Source organism: Maylandia zebra, linkage group LG20, assembly GCF_041146795.1.
Source record: "Maylandia zebra isolate NMK-2024a linkage group LG20, Mzebra_GT3a, whole genome shotgun sequence".
NCBI classification, from domain to species: Eukaryota; Metazoa; Chordata; class Actinopteri; order Cichliformes; family Cichlidae; genus Maylandia; species Maylandia zebra.
In genome coordinates, this window is record NC_135186.1 from 37595225 (window position 1) to 37621393 (window position 26169).

Here is a 26169-nt window from a genome sequence, read left to right on the forward strand (position 1 = left end):
GGGACTAAGACGCCAGGAGTCGAGGACGGGCACTTGAGCGTGGCGCCACCTCCAGGCTGTAAGCTCCACTGCTGACAAAGACACAGACGCTTCTTCAGAGTGAGATTTGATTTATGTTCTTTCATTGAAAATTAACAATTTTAAATAAAGTTACTTTAACATTTCATTAATCAAACGAAGAAAAAAACGGAGGTGATGATGTGTAACTGTGATTTAAACGCTCGAGCAACATTTGAACAGTTTGTCACGTCGGCTCGGTCTGGTTTTCCTCGCTCGCCTCAAATCCCTGAGACTGAAGTCAGAGCCGAGCTGAAAAACTGCAAACCAAACAGTAATACAGATGTAGTCAACATCCACAGATCAGTCCTGTGTGAAATATTAAGAACATACAGTGACGTGTGTCACGGTCGCACTCATAGTTTAACTGATTTACATCAACAACAGTAGAATTGAGGATTGAGGCATAATTTAAGGAAAGCACCTGGTTACAGCTTCATTGCAGAAGCACACAGTTCATCAACGAGCACCACAGTAACAAAGGACCTCAGCCTTTAGGTCGTCACAATTTTATTGGAGGTAGAGTCTAAACACAGCTGAGCACACAGCTGAGCACACACTGGGTTCCCGGCCTGTGTTTGAGTTTGAAATGCATGACTTCATAGTTTTTAAAAAAGGAGTAAAAAAGGTGATAAATAAAGAGCTGACATGTCCTCAGCTCTGCTGATGCCAGAGTGTCTGACACAGGTAACCTTAGACGCAGGTGTCAGATTCCTGCTCCCAGACACTGTTCAAGTGTCGCTGAATTTATTCAGCAACTTTCTTTTGCTCTGATTTATGTTTAAGTAAAAAAAAATAATCTGTTTTTCTCCTGGAAACAAGAAACATGATTAAAAATAGTTTTTCTAATTATCCTTCGCCACCAGGGGGCAGCGTGCTGACACTTTCAGTACTTCCTTTCAGCCCGTCCTCATGGCCTTTTTCACTCAATAAAGCTTACGCTTACTCACTGCACCATCTTGTGGTATGAAGTGGTATTACCTGAAAGTACACCTGGAATTAATTGAACCCAAATTTTAAAATGAATGAACCTGCAGAGGGCTCATTTGAACTGTATTAAAAGGTTTAAATTAGTTTGAAAAACATTGTTGTGCTGCTGAATCTCTCCAGCAGTGAAAGGTTCATCCATCAGCGTCGTCCTCAGGTGAGAAACCGCAGATACCTGCGCACAGACTGACACGTCAGCACTGTGTCGCTGATCAAATGACCACATCTGAACGGTAGCGCCTCCTCCTAACTCGACAGCTGCTGCTCTGCAGGGGCACTGGAGGACTGTGAGGAGGGGGAGGAGGAGGTGGTGGCAGCTGTGGTTAGAGGAGATAAGTCCTCACAGGTGAAGTAGTCCTTCAGGGGGGCCAAGAGGTGACGGACGACGGGGACACACCACGCCTTCCCGAGCACCTTCTGCCGCTGCTGCCGGTTCATGTCCCGCACATCGGTGTAATGTTTAGGGAACCCGAAGACTCTGCAGGGAGGAAGGAGGACACCTTTAATAATCCACCCATCTAACAGGACAACACTGCTCGTGGCTCAGATAAAAACTCAGTGGATCCACAGAAATCAGCCCACAGGCTGTTAGAGACGAGTGGACGAGAGACGTTACAACCCTTCAGCCTGCTACCTTTCCAGCTCCGTGATCCACAGTTTGTCCTCTTTGCCGTTGTAGAGGACGGGAAGCTTGTTGACATTTTTTCCTTGTTTCAGGGAGTTCGCATTGGTGGTGATCGTCCTCACCTTACACATCTGGAACACAAGCATGAGAAGATCATGTGGCCGAGCAGCTGTGGACGGATCACAGCGAGGAGAAGATTCAGTCACTCACCGTGGCCTTTCTGCCCAGCTCCAAGCACTCCTGCAGGTCCAGCTTGTCGCTCTGGGTGGCTACGATGGGCCTGCGGGTGAAAAATAAAACTTTATTTAAAGCGCTTATCCGGCAACGCATTTGAACTTTTTTCCCCTTTTGGCCTTGGAGAATCTCAGTACCGTATTTTCACGACCATAAGGCGCACTTAAAAGTCTTAGATTTTCTTCAAAAAGTGCGGCGCGCCCTATAGCGCGGTGCGCCCTGTGTGTTGTAAGGAGGACGTAGTAGAGAACACCATGAGAACGCTAAAGGGTGAAGTGTGGGCGTTGATCGTATATACCGGGACAATCGCACATACCTGTATAAAAGAACAGGTATGTGCATTATGCAGGACATCGTTGTTTTAACAACCATGAAAATGGCAAAGAGACACGCTTACGAAGCACAGTTTAAACTGAAGGCCATCAGCTACGCGGAGGAACATGGAAATCGAGCAGCGGCGAGAGAATTTAAGATAAACGAATCGATGGTTCGCAAATGGAGGAAGCTGGAAAACAAGCTCCGGCAGGTCAAGAAAACGCAGCTGAGTTTCCGCGGACATAAGGCGAGGTGGCCCGAGTTGGAGGAAAGACTCGAGCAGTGGATCATCGAGCAAAGAACGAGTGGGAGAAGCGTTTCGACTTCACCATTCGGCTAAAAGCAGTTTCACTAGCTGAAGAGATGAACATTGAACATTTCCGAGGAGGTCCGTCTTGGTGCTTTCGTTTCATGAAACGGTGCCATTTTTCCATCCGGACCAGGACTACGGTAGCGCAGCAACTTCCAGCGGATTATAAGGAAAAGCTGGCCATCTTCCGCTCCTACTGCAGCAAACACATCGCCGACAAACACATCCAGCCCAGCCACATCACAAACATGGACGAGGTCCCGCTCACTTTTGACATCCCGGTGAGTCACACTGTGGAGAAGAAGGGGACCAGCACGGTAGCGATACGCACAACGGGGCACGAAAAGTCTTCTTTTACTGTTGTGCTTGGCTGCCATGCTAATGGACAGAAACTGCCGCCTATGGTGATTTTTAAGCGAAAGACTTTGCCTAAAGAGAAGTTTCCAGCAGGAATCATCATTAAGGCAAATGAAAAGGGCTGGATGGATGAGGAAATGATGAAAGAGTGGCTGAGGGAGGTGTATGTAAGGAGACCAGGTGGTTTTTTCCACGCAGTTTCACTAAGAGTGGAAGGCAGCGCCGGGCGAGTTACGCCACAATTTGCCAATGGATTGTAGATGCTTGGGCTAACATGTCTGCTGGCACTGTTGTTCGAGCTTTCGCAAAAGCCGGCATCGTTTCCGAGGAGCCGCACGGCACGGAAAGTGACTCTGACAGTGAAGACAGTGAACCTGGCATGTTTGATGGAGATTTAGCGCAGCTGTTCAGACACAGAGGATGAGGACTTCGATGGGTTTGATTGATGATAAAAATGTGAGTACCAAACTTCGTTTTGCTCCTGCTTTATTTTTAAATACGCACACTTGTATGCTTGTGTGTTGTTGATGATGACGATTACTGGTAATAAAAATGTGAGTAAGGTACCGAACTCAGGTTTGCTCCCGCTTTATTTTTAAATACTCATACGGTACTTGTATGCGCCCTATGGTCCAGTGCGCCTTATGTGTGTGTTAAATACAGTAAGGGGACACATAACTGAGACTGCGCCTTTTAGCACAGTGCGTCTTATGGTCGTGAAAATACGGTATTTGCTCTTATTTTGAAAGTTTCGTTGCTGCTAACCGCCACAGCCCTTCCTGTCTGCTTGGGTCGCTGTGGCCGTCCCAGAGCCGGCGTCGCTCGCAAAAGACAAACTTTTCCATCGGAAAACTTTTGTCTTCCTGGAATGAGGAAACGTGCACTCACAGAGCTCACCGGGCGTTTCCCTCTAACGATCTTTGCTTCAGATTTAATCACAGCGATTCATTAAAAGCTGCCGTCCTCTGCAGCTCCAGCTCAGCACAAACCCCACAATTCATGGAGGCCGCACTTCCAAAGAGGAAACTCCACGAAAACATGAAATATCCGACTAATATTAAAAAGATGCTAAAGCTCACGTACCTCCTCATTCCCGGGATGTTTCCCCAGAAGTAGCGAGCTCTGCGGGCCGGAGTTACGTGCATGGCGTCCACCATCACCGGGTTACACTGACGGGAAAACAAGACACAGTTTACACCTCGTCAGTTTAACTAAGGAAGCACACAGGAAGAGGAAGAGCAGAGGGTTATGGATCCAAACGGAAGTGAGTGCGTGCAGACCTCCAGGAAGCGGCAGATGCTGATTTTGTTGCAGGTGTTCATGGCGACCGTGTTCTCGTACAGCCAGAAGAACGGCCGCGGGTCGTCCTCTTTGGGCTTCAGCCACTGAAGGATGCGGTAGTAATCAAAGAAAAGCCTCCCGGTGCCCTCTGCAGGAGGGAAGTGACACAGGAACACCAACAATAACCTTTAGACCACTGACACCTGTGTGACCGGACGAGCTGCAGAAACCTACCGTAGAGGCCTTTCCTTAACGGGTTGACGATGGAGAGGTCGTTACAGGGGCTGCCGCCGATGAGCAGGTCAAAAGGTCCCCACTGCTTGAGCTGGAGGAGCAAAGAAGACGTGGTGAGAAAAGGGGGCGGGGCTTCACCGCAGCACTTTCTATATTCTGACCCGTCAAACACACTCAGTCAAATCTTCTGTCTCAGCTCAGAAAAACAAACTGGAGACGCCCTCTCAGTCTGTCCGCCACGTTGGTCTCCTGCTCGCACGGATACGTACCGCTGTGGAGACGCCAAAATAAAACAGAGCGCGTCCTCATTTGTGGAAAGAGGAATTACGAAGGACATACGCGTTCCTGAGTGATGTGCCGCACGTCTCCGATGTGGACGATCTTCCCGTCGTGGTTGACGGTGGCAACGGCGACCGAATCCTCGCAAACCTCAGAGGCGACGTATTTGTCTATTTTGATGCCCAGGACCTTGAGCACGTAGAAACCTGTCGGGACGCGGAGAAAAGAAGGGGCTGTGTGGAAAAGCAGGAGCGTATGGCCGTTTCACAGGAGCAGAAGGGCAGGTAAAGCTCACCTGTGCCGATGCCGTCGAACAGCGACAGGACTCTGACGGGTCGGCGGAGGTTTGCAGGGATGGACGGGTAGACGCGGTGAGGCTCCTGCAACAAGAAAAACAGCATCACACAAGAGCCGGCGTGATTTCTGACGAGACAACAGGAAGTCACACCTGACGCACAACACGGGGTGCTCCGATGTAAAAAAGTGTAAGTGAGTGGATCTGATGCCGACACCAACATTTTATTTCTAATTTCTATTTATCTTGAAGAGAATTAAAGTAAATGCGTCACCAACATAGTTTAAACCTCTACACAAACACACATAAAACCACAGAAGCACAGAACTCCTGATCCTGCTGCCACTGATGACTGCAGTTCACCACGTGGCCACAGGGGTCACTAGCTGTGACAGAGGGCTGCAAGGAGCTGTGTGCCGCTGCTGGCACGTCCTCTCATTTTAGTGTTCAAGTAGAAAACAAAGCTGTTTTGTTTTTTTATTTCAAAACTGCAGACATGAGCACGTTTCCCTCTGAACTCACTGAACTACCAAATAGCCCGTCCTCTGTCCTGCATTTTGTTCGTATGTAAAACACAAACGCACACTTTAGTGTTCACGTGAGTTTGTGACGCTAACACAGCCGATCCCTCAGCATGTTTGTGCTCATGTTGCCTTCATATTCAATCATTTTTGAAGATTTTAATATTGCACAACAAACAAATCGTCCCTAACAGAAACGTCACCTCAAGGGACAGACGGCGTTATATTTCTACGGGCTGCGAGTTCGGCCCGCTGCGCTAAGCAAGCATTACTTTGACAACTGTCGGGAATAAAAATGAACTTTCTGCCACGATATGGACGAAAGAATCTGCTGTGCGAGTACCTGAGAAAACCTTTGTGTGGGAGCTACAGTTACAAAAAGGGTTACGCAACACTCTTACTTTGCAGGTTCCCTTCACACAACTAAAAGAAAGTCATGAGTAAAACTGCTTGTAGGTCTTGTAGCTTATTTGTGAGAATCAGAGTCTAACCCAGCGTATGCAATAATGTGGATATTTAAAGATGCCTGCAAATTTACACTTATGGATAATTTGCAGGGGGCAAGAAGGTCCTGAGTTCAGTTCCTCCATCGGGGTCTTTCTGGGTGGAGTTCGCATGTTCTCCCCGTGTTTGTGTGGGTTCTCTCCAGCTTCCTCCCACAGTCCACAGACATGCAGTTAGTTGGGATAGGTGGAAACACTAAATCACACCGTAGGTGTGAATGTGAGCGCGAACGGTTGTCTGTGTGCCCTGCCACGGACAGGAGGCGTGTCCAGGGTGTACCCCGCCTCCTGCCTTAAGACAGCTGGGATAGCCTGCAGCGCACGCCGCAACCCTGAGAAGGTTACGTGGAAGCAAATGGACGGATAATTTTTTAGTAACGCTGTTAGTCTCCAAGCAACTGCAATGATCAGATACCCTGGGGGAGTTTAAGTCCATGTTAAAGGAAGTTCTTTTGTTTTCAATGTCGCTCTTAATTTGATGTGTTGTCAGATTTTCACGTGTTCGTACAGGATATTTTATTTGTTTTAATGTTATATACTTATGTGCTACATGTATTTGACTTTTGTTGCCATGGTGGCAGGAAATTAGATCTCAATGAGATTTTACCTGGATAATTGAATAAAGGACTAATAGAATCAGCACCTTTGAGGGCTTCCTGCACACAGATCTTTACCAAGGCTGGTTTTCCACTCACAAACTCCATGCCGCTGTCATTGGTGAAAAACTCCTGCACGCGGATGCTCCAGTCCTCTCTGGGGATCAGCGCTCTGTGGGGTCTGTGAGCCTGACACAGGTAGCAGATCCACGGGTCCTCCAGCTTCAGCGAATCAAACGTTCCTGGCCCGACGAGGATGTTCAGACAGTCCTCGCAGTAAGACCTGAGGACGGAGAACAGAGGTTAAGAACGGAGAACGTGCTGGCACATGCGGCCGAAACACTGAAAGAAGCTGAGAACCTGCAGCAGCCATCGTTGCCACACAGCAGGACGTCCATCCCGTAGCAGCAGATGGTGCAGTAGGACTGATATCCATCGCCGTCGTAACGATATAAGGTTTCTGTGAAGTTATCCTGCAGGCACACAGACACCATCACAGCCAGCTGCTCAGGAGGAGCTTGGACGTTTCGAACAACACACAGAAACAAAGGAAAACATCTGCTCAGTTCTTTAAAAGCTCTGCAGGATTCCTGTTTCTGCGTTAGGTCTACGCTGCAACCCGACACCACAAACTGCAGCAGCGTCCATGCAGCTTTAAACTGCGCGTGCTGATGGATGCACGGGTCCTTCCTCACGACTATCAGGGAGTCGAGCACCAAGCCTGAGAGCAGCTCCTCACCTTACACTTCAGGCACAGGCCGCCTTTAAACAGAGGGTGGAAGATCTCAATGTTGTCCGTCCCACAGCACAGACAGTACCCTGCAAACAGCACACGATCAAACACACGAGCGTATACACGCAAAGATTCCAGGCATGCAGCGCTGCACACTCACCCTCGATGTCCAGCTTCATGTCCACGATCGTGCTGATGATCGTCTCTGAAAGGAGCAGTGAGAGAGAGTGAGCCACGTTCACACCTGCTCAGGTGAGAGCTGACAGCGGAGGCTAACAGCTGCATCGCTAACAGCCGCCGAGCGTTACCTCTGTGCTTCTGGTCGGGCTGTGCGTAGGAGGCGGTCGGCTTGTTGACCTTGTTGTGGAGTTTGGTGTAGATCTTCTTCTTGCTCGGCATCCAATCAGACGACACGTCATCGTTCAGCTCGCCTCGCTTCTTATGAGCCTTCCTTCCTCTCCATCCCGTCTTACTCTTCCCCTTTCCTCGCCACTCCTCCTCCTCCTCCTCCTCCTCTTCTTCCTCCTCCTCCTCCTCTTCCTCCTTCTTCCCCTGTCTCCCCATCTTTGACCCTCCTCCTCGAGCTTCCTTCTCCTTCCGTGCTTTGGGGCCGTGCTCCGCAGGATGACCTTCCTTTTTGTTTGCCGTTGCTGGCTTTGAGGCCTTCCTGATGGAGCTGCAGGACAGCCTCTTCAGGCACACCTCCACATCTTTCAGGTTGATGCTGGAGGAGTCAGGAGAAGAGGAGGCTTTATGGGGGAGCTTCTTCATCACCCTCGACCACCAGTCTGCAGAGGGAAATCAAACATGTGATCAAAATACATCATAAATAAGACGGAGCACGTCAAGTCTGTCCTACTCTGAGCTCCTCCTGTACGACCCCTGACCCCGCCTCCACGACTGACACAGAAACAGGCGTTCACAGGTGAGCCACACCGTGACTCCGACTCAGTCAGGCAGGTAGTATCAATGTTCTTACCGTTCTTTGGAGCGTTGGGCTGAAATCCTTCAGGCCCCGACGGCTGGAAGCCTCCCGACGCCCAGTCCAACATCTGCTTCAGCAGCTCCTCTCTGCCCTTTGGAGGAGGAGCGAACTGCTTCTTACAGCGCCGAGCCGCCTCCTGGTGCAGAGGAAGGAGGACGTGTCACATACGAGCACACAGACTTTAGTTTAGCAAAACATATTTAAAAGAACATAGTAAGAACTCAGAATAATCTCAGGTTCCGTGAAGTTTTGACCTGTTCTTTACAAAACGAGTCCAGGACTCTTCAACTCCAGTATTTCTCCTGTTTGAACAAACACACCTGCAGGGACAGGTACACGGCCTCCTGGTAGGTGTTCAGGATGTTGAAGGAGTCGGCACAAAAGTTCTGGGTGAACGCAGCGAAAGGTTTGAGATCCTGCAAACTGACCTGGGATCAGAGAGAAGGAAAACATCCATCCACCGCGGGCCGATCGGCACAGGAGAAAAGCACAAATACAGATTTTACTAATAATTTAAAGCAGAAGACAAAGAAACGACCGTCTGATCACGTCTGCAGAGGAAAGGACTCAAACTCAGGGCATGCACGCACAAACGCACACACACAACCCCGTTCAGCTATCTTAGTGAGGACCTTCATTGACATAATGCTTTCTCTAGCCGCTTATCAAACCTGACCATAGCCTAACTGTACCCCTGACACTAAAACCACATTTTGAGCCTCAAAAAGGCTTCAAACTTGTGACGACCGTGTGTGTGTGTGTGTGTGTGTGTGTCCCCACAAAGATAGCTAGACAGGAACACACACACACACACACCCCTCATATTTGACAGGAGGGGCTCTCTAACAGCAAATCATTTCTCTTCTTAATCAAACATAATGAGTCTAACGTGACTGAGAAAACTCAGGAGAGAGAGAGAGAGAGAGAGAGGAGGTGAAGCGGGACGTCAGGTGACTGTGTGTCAACAGCTGTGATTGGATGTCCCGAGAGGACGAGCGAGGGACTCAAATGAGTATAGAAAGGGGCCCAGGAAGCTCCAGGTTGGTACTTCCACTGTGATTGGCTCTGGGGGCACCAGAGGAGATGCTGACACTGAACTCTGGTTGGATCTATGACCAGCTTTGTTCTGCTTGAATTTACAGTATCAATTCAGCAGGATTTGTCTCCCTGTTTCTTTATCAGAGGAGGACCGTCGGACGTCTTCATCAGTCAAGCTCTGCCCTGCGCTCTGGGTACGACTCACTGGATCAGAGCCTGGACTAAACAGAGAGCTGATCCACACTTCCTGGTTCCACAGGTCGACAGCATGGTGCGACTCACCTGTGAGGACGTCTTTTGTCCGTACCACTCCACCAGCGTCTTCCCTGGCGGTGGAGTTTCTCCTCTGCACGGCAGGACGACGGCCGGCCACAGCGCCGAGCTCCCAGCGTAACCCCAGACCAGCTCCCCCTTCAGGACAAAACACACACAGATGTGTTCACGCGAAACACTAAGTTTCTGTTGCCATAGCGACCAATGTGTGAGCAGGTGATTTCACAGTAAGCTAAACTGAGTCGACACCAGCAAACACACTTTGCCATCGCTGCCTTCAACAAACGCACGCCGAGTTTCACATTTTTGTACAAGACGCTGCAAAATAAGAAACTGCCACGGTGTGAAAGCGCTGAAACTTTCTGATGTCCTTAAACGCATCGTTTCATGTGACCGCCGCCTCCAAACTCAGCTTTCTGTTATTTGTTACCAACAAACTCAAACTGTCCCTGATTGAGAAGAAAAGTTTGGTGCTTGGCTGTTCAGCTGAAATGTTGTGCAGATGCGTCACACGACGGCTGCAGTGACACATCACTCATGAACACAGTAAACACAGACAGTGCTGCTAGTTAGCAGCTGGTGTGAAATGCCTTACAGGTGATTGTTCCCGCGCCGATGCTACTCGGGTCGGCGTGGCTGCCGAATCCTCGTCATCGCTGCTCATGACAAAATCAGACTTGGCCTGACGATTTCTGTGACCTGCAAACGAGACGAGAAGCGGCTGAAGCAGCTCAGCGAACAAATACAAACAGAAACGGCCCTTTCTTATTGCACCGGTGTGACATTTCTTACTGTGCAGCTGCCTCAGTCTGTCAGCCCGACACATTCTGGAAGCTTCTGTAACATCCACCACATCTGGATAAAAACAGGACACGCAGTCACTGATTAACATCAACGAGGCGTCACATCAACTTCGTGTCAGAGCTGCAAACTCCGGCGTCAGTCCTACCGGAGGAGTTTTCTGTGTCGCCCGACTCCTCCGTGCTGCTGTATTCCCTGGAACGCACAGGTGGTCTGGATTTGGTCCAGTCGCTGTCCTCCGATGAGCTCAGTTTGTCCACTTCCTGTTTCCTCTCATTATCGTGAGCTGTCTGGTGACGGACGGGTATCTTCCTCCTGCGGTTGTTGGGTCTTCTCGCCCACATCCCCGGTTCAGGCAAAGCTTTGGAGGCTTCTCCGCTGTCAGGAAAAGTCTTGGGGATGTTCGACACCTTGGGATTAAAGCAAAGACAGAAAAAAGGGAAATTATTTATCCCTTCCCACCTGGGTCGTGTGGGCCACTCACATGGCTTTGACCTCTCACCTTAGCAAACACCTGGGTCCGGTGCAGCGAGCTCGGCAGGGCCAGGAGGGTCAAAATGAGCCTGCGCAGCGTCGAGCCGGGGCTGACTTCGCTCACCATCTGCAAACAGACACGCGTCGTCTCGGCTCACGCACAGAGCTTTTATCCATGTATTTACTGCAGTAACCAGACGTGTGGACGTTCAGGCCACGCTGGTGCTCTCACCTTTGCCCAGGAAGTAGCTTCTCCACTTCTCGTCGCGTGAGTCAAACTGAGGTAGTCGTCCTGAAGTTGATCGGCTTCTGAAGAGGCGGGGTCACACAGACGCAGCTCTACCGCCATCTCTGACAGCACGCTGCTGGATAGCTTATTCTGAGGACAGGATGTTGCATTGCAGAGTCATTAGCAGCAGGTACAGACGGCATCTTATGAACACAGCGTAACAAAGTGACCTTTAAAGTGCACAAATCCTGCAGCCTGACAGCAGCTCACAGGAGCAGCCAGGACCGTGTGTGGGTCAGAGCATCTGGCTAATCTACCTACAGCACACATGTACTGGAAGCTCTCTCTCTTTGGGGAGCTGGCGCCCTGGTTATCGTCGCCGCCCTCAGGTCTAAACGTCATTTGAATCGACTACTCAGGAAATCAGAGACAAATACCATGTGCAGAATAATTTGGTGTATATCAAAGCAGCTTTGATTTCACACACTCGAAGGTGATTCATGATAAAGTAAAATGCAGATTTGAGGAGGGAATCCGACTACGAGCCAGGAAAATCCTGCTGCAGCCGCTTTTCTTAGACTACAAGTCGGCCGGGAATCAAACCAGCGACCTTCAGTGTACCAGCCCTGCTCTGCCTCCAGCAGCACACAAACAAAGGCGTCTTACGCTGACTCTGTGAGGGTCTTTCTGGACGAGGGTGATGTTCCTCAGCGCCGAGTCTCCGAGCTGCTCGGGAACGCTCTCGACCACGCTCCGCAGCGCCGCCTGGTAAAACACCCGCGCGTCCTTCATGAAGTCGGCCCTGTCCTCGTCGTCCAGATCCACGGCCGGGGTGGCCCGCAGGAGGTTTTTGACTCGAGCGCCCACTTTCACCTCGGCTGCGGGCAGCAGCTTCGCCTCGCTGCTGAGCAGCTTCACGTCTCGCCTCCTGAGAAAGTCGTCGAGGGCGGCCGGCTGCAGGACCCTCGCCGCGTACGAGTGAAGCAGCACGAGCGTGAGCTGCAGCTCCACTCCGACATTCGCAGAGCCATACTGCTGCAGCTCCTGGAGCGCCCGGAGCGGCTCCAGCGCGTAGGCGAGGAACAGGAAGTGTAGCTCAACTTTCGGATCGGTCAGCCGGACGGTGATTCGCTGGGTGCTGATGCGCTCGGCGTCCACGGCCAGCGCCTCAAGTTTAAAATACTCCACCAAATCCGTCCAGCAGCCCGCCATCTTCTGCACGGCGTGGATGAAGAACAAGCACTGCGAGGAGACGGGGCGGGACAGGTTGTGGTGCTCCACGTCCGCAAACAGCTCCTTCAGGCTGTCGTTGATGGAGGCGCAGGTGGAGTAGTGACGGTGGATGTCTTTCACCAGGTCGACCACGTGACTGAAGGATGTGAGGAGTCCGGCCTGGCACGCTCGTCCCGCCATCCCAGGAAGGCCGCAGAGCGATACCAAGCTGGAGCTGAAAAGCCGGAGCTGGGCTTCAAACCTCCGGCTCACCTGTGGGGGCGGAGCATCACAGTAAAACACAGCCAGGTTGGAGAGAGGAAGGCCAGCCTCCGTCAGCGCCTTCATCAGAAGGTCTGGATCTGACTCCGGGGCTCCGACTGCCGAATCCACGCTGAGCTGCACCGCGAGCAGCGCCCTCACCACGCTCGCACCCGAGCAGCCGTCGAAGTAGCCAATCAGGACGATGCTCGTCCTCCGGCCCCCGCCCAGCTCCACCCCGACGTGCAGGTACAGGCAGTACGGTGTGCTGCGGAGCGCGTTGATGATTTGGCCGGTCGGCGTCAGGTCCACGTCATCGCGGCAGTACTGTTTACTGAATCGCAGCAAAACATCGCCCTCGTCCACCAAGGAGTCTGTTGACTCCGCCTCCTTCACCTGCTCAGGCGGAACACACTCGTCTATGTTTGTTACCGACTCCATCGTCAGGTCCACCACGTCGTCCTCGTCGTCGGAGATCAGCGAGATTACATCATTTGCTTTTTCTTGCTCTATGGTTTTACTGTCCGTCGTCACGGTGACGGCGAGTTTCTGATTCGGCAGAAGAAATGCACCACCTGCGGGGGGGGGGGAGAGCGTTAGGCGACAGCTTTGAAGTGAAGGTTCACATATTAAACTTCTGGCTTTAAAACGAGCAGCGAAACATTAAAGCTTCAACGTTTCCGGTCGTGCTGACGATCTTTACCGTTTGTTAGCGTTTCTGACCCACTTTTATAAACTATTACATAAAAGATATTAAATAAATGAAATAGCCTGTGGCAAATGTTTTAGTGTTGTCTGGTCACTATACATACTCTATGCAAAGTATAAAAAATGATATTTTCACAAACAAACTTCTTGTAGTTTTGCGACATGGTGCTGCTTTACGTGCACCCGGATATGCGTCATGCTTTATGGCAAAGATGTGCGGATCGATCCTGAAATATCGATTCCTCCGATATCACTCATTTATGTTCTAGAATCGATTCTCACATTAAAATATCGATATTTTAGTAATTTAGGGTAAATTTGTAGTTTATCATTAACACAGTGGAAAGAAACTATAACATTCGGATCGTCTACACTGGAAGGAACTACTTCCTCTTCCGCCTTTCATAGTCATGTGCAAAATACGGCTGTGTGGCAGCCCCTGGCGTGCGCACTCACAACAACGGCTGAGCGTAAATGGAGTCATGTGTGGACGTGTTTTACCTCCACAAACAGCCAAGACGCAGTTTGCGATGTGGCAAGACAGTGAGGTTTCGTGGCAGCTCCACTGACCTCATCAAACACCTCAGAATAAATCATATCACAGAATATGACGAGCTTATGTTGAGGCGAACTGAAGAGGAGGAGAGGGACAGGTGCTGCTAGGGCGAGACAGACGTCTGTGGCAGAGTCCTTTAGTGCTGAACATGCTCAAATGGCAGGTTTTTTATAAGTATACAAGTTATACAAGTAATCTGATGTCCTGTAATCATTATGAAGCTATATTATTACAATTACATAATACAATGATATATTGTATTATGTAATACAATGAAACATCAAGTTTTTGTATCGGTATCGGATCAGTATCGTCGATACCACCCTGAATTTTACTTGGTATGAGATCGGAAAGGAAATCAGTGGTAAATGGCCTGGATTCGAATACACTACATCCAGTCATCCACACACTGGTGATGGCAGCTACATTGTAGCCACAGCCACCCTGGGGCGCACTGACAGAGGCGAAGCTGCCGGACACTGGCGCCACCGGGCCCTCTGACCACCACCAGTAGGCAACGGGTGAAGTGTCTTGCCCAAGGACACAACGACCGAGACTGTCCAAGCCGGGGCTCGAACCAGCAACCTTCCGATTACAAGACGAACTCCCAACTCTTGAGCCACGATCGCCCCTGGTATCGCACATCACTGCTTTACGGTAACTCAAAAACGATGGACGCTTGACAGGTTGCAGCTTCATGCCCGGACATGCACCAGGCAGAGACGGCTGCACAGGCAGCCCAAGAAGAAGCACTTTTACCAAAACGGGGTACGTCTGTGATTTGGTTACTTGTTGGGTTCAACAGCACCAACACGGAGCAGAAGACGCCCATTTGTAAGCTATGCTATAAAACTATTCCTGCGCCCGATGGCAACACAACAAATCTCTTGTATCACCTACAGAAGGCCCACGAAGAAGAATCCAGAGAACCCGAGCTAAACCAAGCTGTGGAACGACGGGAGCAAGTTGGGAAAGAAAAACTATACCAGCTGAAGATGCAGCAGCCTTTCACACGAGGCCCGTATGAGAAAACGTCCCAGCGCCATAAACAAATCACAGGCGCCGTCTCGCGTTGCATTTGTAAAGGCATGGCCCTGTTTATGTAGTTGAGAAGGACGGCTTTCGTGACCTCGTCAAAGTCCTTGATCCGAGGTACGTTATGCCCGGTCGTAAGCACTTCAGTAAAGTCGAGTTGCCTCGCTTATACGAAGCATGGCGGCCAAAGTAGAGCAGGATGTTTGCAGTGTCGTGCATTAAGCCTTGGCTGCTGACCTGTGGACGAGCAGAGATACGCAGCCCTGCATGAGCGTAACCATCCGCTTCATTAACGAAGACGCCGCGCTCGCTGTTGACAGACTGCGGACTTCCCACATGACCACACTGGAGTCATGTTAGCCCAAGGTATGAGTCTGCCGTCGCTACGTATTTACCGTGCATAAAGTACATTATGTGCGTATATACGTGCACGTAGTACTAGTATACATACACACATTAGTTTTACTAGCATATATGATATGCATGTTAGTAAAACAAATATTTTGGGCAGAAAACCTTGAAACTGTTGTGCACTTTAAAAAGTTCATTTTAAATGTATGATTTTGAAAATAAAGAAGGCCACAGCTGTTTTCCTTTGATGCGTTTATATTGCTGCACTAAAATGCACGTTTCTCATTTGTGACAGTTCCTTTAAACCTTCAAAATAAAGTTGGAGAAAAGTGAGCAATGACATCTGTCACACTTTTCAGAGAATAAGTGGAAACATTGCGGTATATCGTGATATATATCGTTATCGTGATATAAAATAATTCACATCGTGATAAATATCTTTTCAATATCGCCCAGCACTAGTTCCCAGCATCGGTTTCCCTGAAAACACGCTGTGTGACACCTGTGCGAGACACACCTAGGTCAGCAGGAACCAGGCTCTGTCCTCCTCTAGCTTCCAAGGCGTTGTACTCCCTGCCATCATTGTTCTCGTCGAAGAAGATCTTGAACCACTGGAGGAAGGTCAGAGCCACGGCCGAGTTCCTCTTCATCAGCGACTCGATGGGGATGTGCTAGGCAGAGCAACAGAGGATCTTTAGGTGCGTGTTTCTATCAAAGAACGAGCGCCAAGTCATCCTGCTGTTTCTAACACAGGTGTGCAGCGAGCACTCGCTTTAATGTCGGGACCTGAAAGCGCTGCAACACTCACTCTGATCACTCCGGCCTTCCTGAAAGCAGCCTGCAGCAAGGTGAAGTTGTGCAGAGAGTGCATGATGGTGTCGCACTGGAACTGGACCCTGGAGAGGTCCAAGGAGCCGGGAAACAGCCAGTCCATCAGCTGGCAATAAGCCGCACCTGGATACAAACAGAGCAGGAAGTATTACACATCATTTATATTATTAACACGGCTTTATCTTTACACTGGTCAAACTGGCTTTTCCTCGTTGCCTGTCATACATGTCCTGTTCCTGTTGCAGGGACACATGACCTGAGTTTCTAATGATGAGCCCAGTGCAGGGTCAGGGAAACCCTGTAAGCCACACACTCGGGCAGCACAGGTTTTTCCTTTGCTCTCCTTCCTGCTCTGTGTAAATAGTCTTATTTATGGTTTTCTTTTCACAACATGCACCACGAGGCACACCTGCTCAGTAAGAAATGATAGCAAGAAAGCTGGGCCACCGTCCACAAACACAGTAGTCCTTTTTAAGAAATGAGTCCTCGTCAGAGGGACAGCTCAGAGTCAGAGGCTGACACGGTTTCAGCATGTGCAGAGGACGGAGGCTGAAGATGAAGCCGCCAAGCAGGAGGAAAAGAGGAAGACCTCAGGGGAGGTTCATGGATGTAGAAAAGGAGGACAGGCAGAGGGTTGGTATGACAGAGGAGGTGGAGGCAGATCCTCCACTGTGGAGACCCCTAAAGGGAGCAGCCGAAAGAAAAGAATCCAAGGAAAGGAGGAAAGAATAGGAGTGATGTGCGAGTGCCTGTTGGTTTCTGTTAGCCAACCACAGATGGGCTCAGGAGGACGGAGAACTCCACGTGAGAAGTAAGGCGGAGGCTGTTAGCAATGTACCAGCATCAGCCATGCCTGTTAAAACACACCCACCTGTGCATGCCTGCTCCACCTTGGTGAAGCTCGTCTGTAAGGTTTCGTTTAGCCACGCCAGCAGCTCGTAGCGATTATACAAAAACGTCCCGTTCAGGGTCACATGCACCGCCATCTCCGAAAGGCACCTGCACACACATCACAATGTTTTTAAAATCATACATCAATGCTGCAGCCCTGCACAGACTGGCGACCTGGCCAGGCTCTACCCCGCCTTTAGCCCCATGATAGGCTCCGGCTGGAGGGATGATACATGAGGCAAAACAAATATTACTGAGGCATGCATTACACAAGAGCCTGATGAAGTCAGAGTGACATTTACACACGTAAGAACACTCATGCAGTAATATTTTCCTGTAAGCGTCCCGAAACGAGCCCACGTGTTTGCACAAATGTCTGTCCAGAAGGTTTACTAACAGTTTGAAAGAGCCCGATCTCCCTCTGCAGACCTCCGTCACAGCGTCACGGACACCGGGGTCACACAGTGCTGCTTCAGGGGCTGACCTCTTCCTCTGTAACGACTTCTTCGTGAAAGCGTTGCATTTAGGGTCCCATTAAAATGTCGTTTACTTCACATTCAATCTATAGAATGGAAACGAACGAAATGAACACGAGCGCATTCTAGGCGAAGTTGGAATTCCCGAGTTTCCAGCCGGAATCTTCAACTGTAACCTCCCCTCAAGTCTAATTTACAACTCGGCGTAGCCCTGCCCACCCCGAGTTAACGATCACGGCTGCGTTTACGTGCAAAAACAAAAACACTTCGTTGTATTGCTAAAGACGCAATCTTGCGACAGACAAAACCTTAACACCGGGACGCACGCATCGGAAATTCCAAAGTTACCGGAACGCAGCACACATTCACAGTGGCCTCTACACCAATCAGAGCAGAGCGGGGGTTATTCTAGCCAATAGAATCAATGGAAGCGGCACCGATGCGCTCTTAAATTTGTTTCCGGAAACTAACACGTGGGGCTGCCGTCGGAATAAAAACAATCTGATCTCAGGTCAGCTGGAGTCATGGTTGCATGTGTGATAAAGTGCGGCTAACAATACAATAGCAACTACAGCATTTAACGGCAATAACACCGCTACCGTTTAGAAATTGTCTCGGAGTTTAAGCGGTCACTCGGTGGTCAGCTACTTTTGTTCACACCCCCACTTTCATTCAGCTGACTTTTACTCTGAGTTCCCAAAAAGATGATTCTGTTCATCTGGACGTTTTCAGTGGGAAAAACGTTTCGCCACACATTCAAGTGCCAGATAGTTTCCCACCTTATAAACAGCACTTTTGCACAATGCCTTAAACTAGCCCACTGAACGAACAATGGCTGTGAGGTCAGCTACATGATCATCATTTACTCAGAGACCTTAATAACACAGCGAGATATCCGCATTAGCTCGCGACGCTGACTTACAACATCAGTACAAGTTTACGGCAAAGTCACAAACGGCCTGTGCGCTCCCGACGGTTTATTCTAGAAGAAATGTACAGTTTTCGTTTAAAATCATGGTGAAACCTTTAGCGAATTCATGCAACAGGCTGCTAACAAACATGGTGGACTTACCTTCTCTGCTCAGCTCGCTCTGACCGATTCAAATACCAAAGAAGTCAGCCTCGACGACCCCCAAAACCCACCCAGCCCTCTGCCGCGGAAAAAAAGCGGGTGTTTGACCTAGTCACTCAATTTAAAAACAGCCAGAAGTGTGAATAAAATAAAGGCCCACGCCCTTTAACACCACAGGGGTCGAAATTTAACTTTAAATACCAGCTAGCCAAACTCTTTGGTTATGTTAATGTCGCTGTTACTGAAACATCCGGTTCTACAGCTGCTAGCTGCAGTTAGCTTTAGCTCCTAGCGTCACACTAGGCGACATCGGAGTTAGCAGATTTTCCGGTTGGCTGTTCCGACAGCGCTGCTCCACGAAAAAAAATAGCTTTTATTTAAGCTAACCGTTTACACTATTTAAGACAGAGTAGTACAGTTGTAGAGCTCTACGGAGAAACCCCAACAATCAGTACTTTGGCGACAGTGGGAAGAAAAACCTTTAACAGGAAGAAACCTCCAGCAGAGCCAGACTCAGGAAGGGAGGAAAAAAGACATGCTGTGGATGAGAGCCAGAGAGTGATTAATAATTCATAATTAAATGCACAGTGGTGTGTAAACACATAGTATGTTATTTTATCTTATTCTATTCTAGTGTATTTCTTCATTTTTGCTGTTTGTAACTTTGTACTGTCCAATTTCTGCTGTGACCCAACAAATTTCCCACGTGTAGGAGTAATAAAGGTTTATCTTATCTTAAAAGGGGTGAGAGAAGGATAAATACTTAGTGCATCATGGGACTCAGCCTACACTTTTGCATCATTGCTAAGGGAGGATTCAGGGTCACCTGATCCAGCCCTGACTACATGCTTTAGCCAAAAGGAAAGTTTGAAGAAAGGAAGGCAATAAAAGAAAAGGATAGGGAAGGAACAGGGAGAAGACAGGAGAAGGAAAGAGGAAAATACAATCAGTGGGTAGAGGAGAAAACAGGGAGCATGGGAAGAGTACAAGGAGTGAAATTAAAAAAGTGTGCGCTTCCTCTCAAGAGCATGGAATAATCCCCAGGCCACACTGCAAAGAAGAGTGAGTGGGAGCTAGCTCATAGTGGCTATGCCTCCCTGAGGCAGCAGAACAAGAACTGGCTCCTCTTACCAAGAGAGAGGTTCAACAGCATCACAAAATAATATTAAGGGCTTCTCACAAAAGGTTGGCTGAGTAGGATACTATTGGTTAAAAAATTTCACTAAGCACCACGCAAGGCGTGGCATACAAAACCATGAATTGCTCTCAGCTGCAAGGGCCGCACCACTGAACAAGCAGGTGGTCAGTCAGTGGTTTCCAGTTTATGACAACCTGCTCTGCACTCCCAGCCTCGAGGGCATGTCTTCCCATATGTATGGAACTGCGACGAGTCTGATCCACAAAACCAGTACTCCTTAACCAAGGTGCTTGGAGTGATTGGCCAACCATGTCTGGAGGTCTGTGCAGGTGAGAAAGGTGAAACTACCACCTGCATGGCAGCCTTCAATGCAGAATGCATTTTCAGTCAAACTGTGATTATGTTTAAAGGGAAGTGGCTACGATGTGAGTGGCTCCAACAGTGCCCTGAGAATGTTACTGTTCAGGTCTCAGATAATGGCTGGATTAATGATGTCTTCCTAGAATGGGCTCAGTTGTTTGTTCAGTCATTACCTAAGGATGATGCCAGAGATCTAGATGGACTTGCAGACCCCAGACAGCACCAGCACCAACAAGCAGACCCCAGACAGCACCAGCAATCAGATCCCAGACACCACCAGCACCAACAAGCAGACACCAGACACCACCAGCACCAACAAGCAGACCCCAGACAGCACCAGCACCAACAAGCAGACCCCAGACACCACCAGCAATCAGATCCCAGACACCACCAGACACCACCAGCTCCAGCACCAACATCCAGACCCTAAAATCCCTCAGCCCCATTCATCCCCCTGCAGCGGTATCTGAGGTGCCCTCAACCTTTACATTCGTGGATGGTTGGATCTGAAGAAATAACAGTCAACTTTGAATGTGTTCCTGAGATAGAGATGGTCTTTAACCTGTTCACACCAAAGGAAGAGCCATCAACCTGAACTTGTATTACATTCAGTGATCTGTGTGTCCAACCAAAACAACAGAGGACTGTCAGAAAGAGGGCCAAACCTCTGTCATTTGTCTTCACAAGCGATGGACACGTAGACTACGTTTCCACCAAGGCAGTGCAAACTAAAAAGATAGAAAAGACCAGAAGAAGCAAAGGTGCAAAGAAGGATGACGTGCCCTGCAAAGCATGTAAGGCAGTCTATGGAGACAAAAGTGACCCAAAGGCCAGTGGGGAGTGGATCAGCTGTGGGAACCGCAGCGCCTGGTTCCATGAGACGTGTGGAGAAGAAAGTGGCATCTATGCTGACGATGGATTCTTCTGTAAAGACTGTCTCTAAAATAGAACATACAGTTCTTATGAAAATGTTGTAATAATTAACTAATTCTAGTTATTTTTAATGCCAGTGTTTTTATTCATGAATTATTAAATCAACACTTGAATGTGTTCATATTTGTTAAAATGAGTTCAAATCAAAGCTGACTGATAAAGTGGCCCACTTTACCCTAAAACACTGCTCATCTCAAAAATGTTTCAAAAGCTATAGGACCTGAATAATTATAATTTATGAAATTAAATCAAGGTTTACATATTGAAAACAACTCATTAACAACAAAAACACAATTCAGTCTCACTTAGTGCTTATTTTGCAGTTTACCAAATTTGCCAAAAAATATGAAATTTGCCAAAAAGTGTCCCAGTTTAACTGATTTCACCCTGGAGATAGTGTCTGTCTCCCGAAACCAAACTGGAAGCTGGTTCCACAGAAGAGGGGCCTGAAAACTGAAGGCTCTGCCTCCCATTCTACTTTTAAATACTCTAGGAACAACAAGTAGGCCTGCAGAGCGAGAGCGAAGTGCTCTAATAGGGTGATATGGTACTACAAGGTCATTAAGATAAGATGGGGCCTGATTATTTAAGACCTTGTATGTGAGGAGCAGCATTTTGAATTCTGGATTAAACAGGAAGCCAATGAAGGGAAGCCAAAACAGGAGAAATATATTGCAGAATTTTGGATCAAATAAAGTTTTTTTAGGGAATTTTATAATAATAGTAATCAGTTACAGTAGTCCAGCCTAGAGTAATCAAGTCATGAACTAGTTTTTCAGTGTCACTAATTGCTTCCTTGGCGCAGTAGTTAGTCTCAGATGGTCTCACCACCTCTGACTTCTGACCTCAGCTCGGTTTTTGCCCTCGCACCGTGACCAATTTTGGCGTGGAAGATGATGTCAGCGTTTCAACCACCTTTGGTTCCTTCAGGTTCTCAGAAGTTGTGGTTTTAGTGGACTACAGACGTCAATCTTGTCTTTTTGTGAGATAAATCACGATCTCTGTCTGTTCTGTGTTGAAATTAATAGCAATCTTGTCTGTGAGATATTTCATTCTTTGCCTGTTGTCTGAGTTACCTGGTTGTGCTCAGAGGACAACACATCTACTCTGATTGGAACAGTTTTCTGATGGGGCTCCACAGGGTTATGTGTTCGGACTGCTGAGTTATTATCACAGTGAGCAAAAGCAAAATAAAGTCTTAAAATTACACATAAAATTAACCAGCTTAAGAATTTTTTTTTCTAATGGCAACTAGATGAATATTTAAGTCACAGTGCTGCTTGCTGATCATCACCTCTCTTCCTAACCTAGCTCCAACAACTCTTTCCCAAATCTTCCCGGTGTGGCTCATCAGCTTTATCCCTCTGTAGTGACTACAGCTCGGCTCGGAGATTGTGTCAAACATCTCAGAAAGAAAGCCACTGCACTTCTTTAAGTTTAGCAAAGACGAAGCTTCTTCACTTCTGAGGTGAAACGACTTCACAAACCGTAAAGCAGTCCAGCCGCTTTGGTTCCACACTCCTCAGACCACCATGACCGGATGACTGCGAGCCTACAGACCTAAGCCTGGTCACAAAGCTCTCTCTCCTACACACCTGCCTCCACCTCTGCTCTAAGGTTATGTACGATTTGTAGCCAGTGGCCTGGCTGTGTGCTGCCGTCTGTGATTGGAAGAAGAGGCTTGAAAAGGAAGTTATGAACGGCTGTGTGAAAGTGAAAGAAACTAGAAACAGACGACTTGAGCGCCCTCTGCTGGAATCAAGTTAAACAGCAGCACAGACTCGCTGTGATTAACCAACGAAATTAGTTTAATCGGGATTTTAAAGAGTTTTAAAGAGTCTACTTAGCACAGCTGTACTCTTCCGTTTGTGTGAGGTTCACTGATATCGCTGCTGGGTGGGGGCAGAGACCCTGTTTACCTGTCGGAGCTGTGGCGCTGGCTTCCTGCAGGTGTGTGGTGGGCTTCCTGCTCGCTGGGTGTGTGCTGGTCCATATCTTCTATGAGGACCCCCGCTGTTTGTTTGCCGTGCTCTGCAGAGCTGCCGTCTCAGTTTGTCCCACTTTAACCTTTTTAAAGAACAACGCCCGACGTCCAAGGGCAGAGGGAGGGGGTGCAGGGCTGGAGTCCAGGTGAGGCTGAGGATGCCCCGGAGACAGGAGTGGTGGGAAAAGCTCGCCGGCCCTGTTTGATAAGCTGCGGTTCCCTGAATGATCCGGAGAGAACAGGCCGTGGTCTCCGGCAGGACTCGCTGACTCTGTCAGGTGTTTCCGGATTCTCCTTCCTACAGGTGAGCGCAACTGATGTGCGCAGTAGAATCATACTGTCCTGCTAACCCAGAAGCAGCTTCCTGTCATGTTTGATGTCCAGATAAGTGACTCCGAGTTTCCTGCGTTTATTTTACCGAGCCTCCGCCCCGCTGCTTCCCACTTGACCTCTTCCTCTTTTTGTCTCCTCCCAGTGGAAGCTGCTGTGGATGGTTTGGCCCCTGCTGAGGGGCGAGTCTAGGTGACTCCGTCTGAACACCAGGACGGTTTCATAACTCACCACGTCTCTTTAGCTTCTGCTGCGTTTGATCGATGATGTGTTTTTAGTGATGGGCAGATGAAGCTTCATGAAGCACTGAAGCTTTTCATCCAATTGGTTCACCCCAACGCGAAGCTTCATGAAGCTTCATTTGCTCTAGCAGGACACCTACTGGACGTAAAAATAATAGCTGGCATGAATTTGAAGAGTGTGGCATTTTGCACACAGCCTGTAAATGTCAACAACAAAAGGAGTGTGTAAAACATGTATATTGTAGTGATGGCAGTATACTGTGTATATTTATAGTGGCAGTATGGGAAATGATTATTTGGAAATGCTTGAAATGGAAATGATCATTTACTGTGAGGTGAGGTGTGGTTGGGGTGTGGACAGTGGTTGTGCTTTTGTAACGTTGAGGTATGGACAGCTACACACTGAGGCTTTGAGCCTCAGTCCTGCCTGTTCACATTTTATTCTGTAAAAACTAAATTTTCACTGCTTTTATGACCTTTTTAGTGGGGAGAACATAGCTAGGATCTAATGATTTAACAAATCTTTTGAATCCTTTGTCCTCCACAATGCTAAATGGCTGGGAGTCCTCGATCACCATGCTGACCAGGTCTTCATCTATTTGAGATTGTTCTCCTGAGGAAAGACAATAAAGACAAAGCACAAATATAAATACCACACATGTAACTTATAACAGTTGTATAATATTGTTATATCATTTAGTAACATTACAGCATGCTATATTATCATTGCATTTGATGGCTCACCTGGTCTTGCTCCACAATCGGTGTTCCCCTTATTCTCATGCAAAGCTCTGTAGTGCCTAAGCATGGATGAGGTGTTGTTGTTATATCCCAGCTCCCTGGCACATAGCAAACACTTCACCTTGTACAAAAGTCAAGACAGCTCAACATAAATTGTATTGCACCATCAGTATCATGAAAATACATCTTCTGTAGAAATTTACATACCTTGTTGGGAGGAATAAGATCAAAATGTTCCCACACAGGGGAGGACATCCTCCTCTTCTTAGCTGGCTCCATTCTCTCCTGACTTTCTCTCCTCACTCTCATAAACCTCCAAACGGTCTCCAAACTCTCACTAACAACTCTCCATCAAACACCCACATTTTGAATGAAGTCTGAGGGTTTATATCGCTGTCATAGCTCGCGGCAAAGTTCAAACCACTTCATGAACCAGTCACGTGGTACAGCCGGGCAGCGAGGCTTCGGACGTCATCATTTTCAGCTCCTCCCATAAATGAAGCAAGCCTCGATACGCGCTTCGCGGAAACGCCCCCTCCATTACTCGACACACGCTCCGAAGCCTCGATACAGAACGTCCCATCACTATGTGTTTTCCCTGAACGACGCTCAAAGTTCCCCCTGATCGCTTCACTCTATCCCACCGTCAGTGTTCACACAGCCACGCACAACGCTGACGTGACATTTCAGGATAAGTAACCACTCGGCTGTGTCCTTCATATGTTAAACACGCAGTTACTAACCCGTTTAAAACACACACACACACACACACACACACACACACCGACCCCTCATTCCTCAGCATTTTAGACTGAGTTATAAGTTCACGTTTTTAGTGTTGAGACAAATGAATGCAGACAACATTTAGATGACTCCGGGTTCTCTCGTATGTACTGAAACTCTGCTCAGTTTCAAATGAAATTTTAATGGACAGATGCAGATCGTTCTCCTGAGCATGGGTCAGTTCTTGGTCGGTTCTCTTCCAGGTGAGGTGAAGGACAAAAGGAGAGTTTTGAGGTTGTGGAGGTTAACGGTTTATAAAGAAGCTTGAGAGCCACCTGTGCAAGCTGGCTTTCATGTACTTTGAGGTGTTTCTGCTGTTTCAGCTGCCAAGTCTCATTTTTTATGAAGATAAATATGAAAATAAATAAACTTATGAAGCATTGTATTGTGATTCATGTAAATAGTTAACACAGATAATTGTCAACATGATTTGAAAACCTGCAAAGACATCAAGTAAACTGAGTGGACTCTCTTACTGTAGCTTTGCATGACACAGCTCAGAATGATCAAGGTTTGCACAGCAGGTAGGCGGGGCTTCTCCCCTCTCTGTGATAAACTGAGTGTTTAGAGCGGCCTGCAGTCTGAGCTCTGGGCTCACTGTCGTCACTTCCAGAGTGTATGTTTGTTCTCTCTCCCTGAGCCTGGTTCTGTTTCCAGAGATTTCTTCCCGTCGCCAGGTGCTTGCTCTTTGCTCATGCTCTTAGCCTTAGTGTACAAAATGTGTTAAGGTGATCTTTGTTATGATTTGGTGCTATATAAATAAAACTGAATTGCTGTACATCAGCTGTGGAACACCAGCTCATGTGCTTTTTAATTGAGAGCAGCAGAGGCCAGCTGATCACCGCTTCACAAGCATCCGTACAGAAAGGCTCCGCCCAGATTTGAACCCAGGACCAAGGGGAAACCCCTGTGCTGCCCCACAGGTTCACGAAACAAGTCATCATGTCACTTATTTCTCAGTGAATCTTTTCTTCATGCTGAACTTTTGGACCTGATCCTAGGCCCCGCCCAGCAGCCAAATCCCACTTTAACCCCTGCTGGCACAGTGTGAACGGTCCCTGTGACACTGCACCAAAGAAGTCAATACAAATCATTAGTGGATGAAGCAAAAAGAAGCATAACACTGGGCACGGCCATA

General features: G+C 48.3%; 1 protein-coding gene across 5 annotated transcripts; it reads right to left on the bottom strand.

The window, feature by feature from the left end:
- Positions 1-99: 99 nt before the first annotated feature.
- Positions 100-23495, bottom strand: LOC101473965 (uncharacterized). 5 transcript variants are annotated; one of them, XM_076878570.1, is made up of 26 exons: positions 22871-23495; positions 16953-17080; positions 16059-16204; positions 15768-15921; positions 11794-13175; positions 11131-11277; positions 10927-11025; positions 10573-10834; positions 10416-10478; positions 10219-10322; positions 9633-9761; positions 8633-8740; positions 8307-8448; positions 7636-8115; positions 7488-7532; positions 7334-7413; positions 6955-7067; positions 6694-6877; positions 4975-5059; positions 4740-4885; positions 4401-4491; positions 4166-4314; positions 3969-4054; positions 1880-1949; positions 1679-1800; positions 100-1522 (listed from the first exon to the last, which is right to left on the bottom strand). In XM_076878570.1, exons 1-26 carry the CDS (start codon positions 22942-22944, stop codon positions 1291-1293), a joined length of 4821 nt encoding a protein of 1606 aa, XP_076734685.1. In that variant the 5' UTR covers positions 22945-23495; the 3' UTR covers positions 100-1290. The 5 variants fall into 5 exon arrangements, with proteins under 5 accessions (XP_076734685.1, XP_076734687.1, XP_076734689.1 ...); XM_076878572.1 differs by lacking the exon at positions 22871-23495 and adding an exon at positions 22439-22571; XM_076878574.1 differs by lacking the exon at positions 22871-23495 and adding an exon at positions 19652-19765.
- Between the last annotated feature and the right edge of the window lie 2674 nt (positions 23496-26169).

Bases quoted from the DNA above. Each gene is read 5' to 3' on its own strand.
- LOC101473965 (XM_076878570.1), bottom strand. From the start codon at position 22,944: ATGGACCAGCACACACCCAGCGAGCAGGAAGCCCACCACACACCTGCA. The intron at 4,492-4,739 runs GTATGTCCTTCG...TTGCTCCTCCAG, and splicing joins GGCACATCACTCAGGAACGC to CTCAAGCAGTGGGGACCTTT. The intron at 1,950-3,968 runs GTACGTGAGCTT...TTTCACCCGCAG, and splicing joins AACATCCCGGGAATGAGGAG to GCCCATCGTAGCCACCCAGA.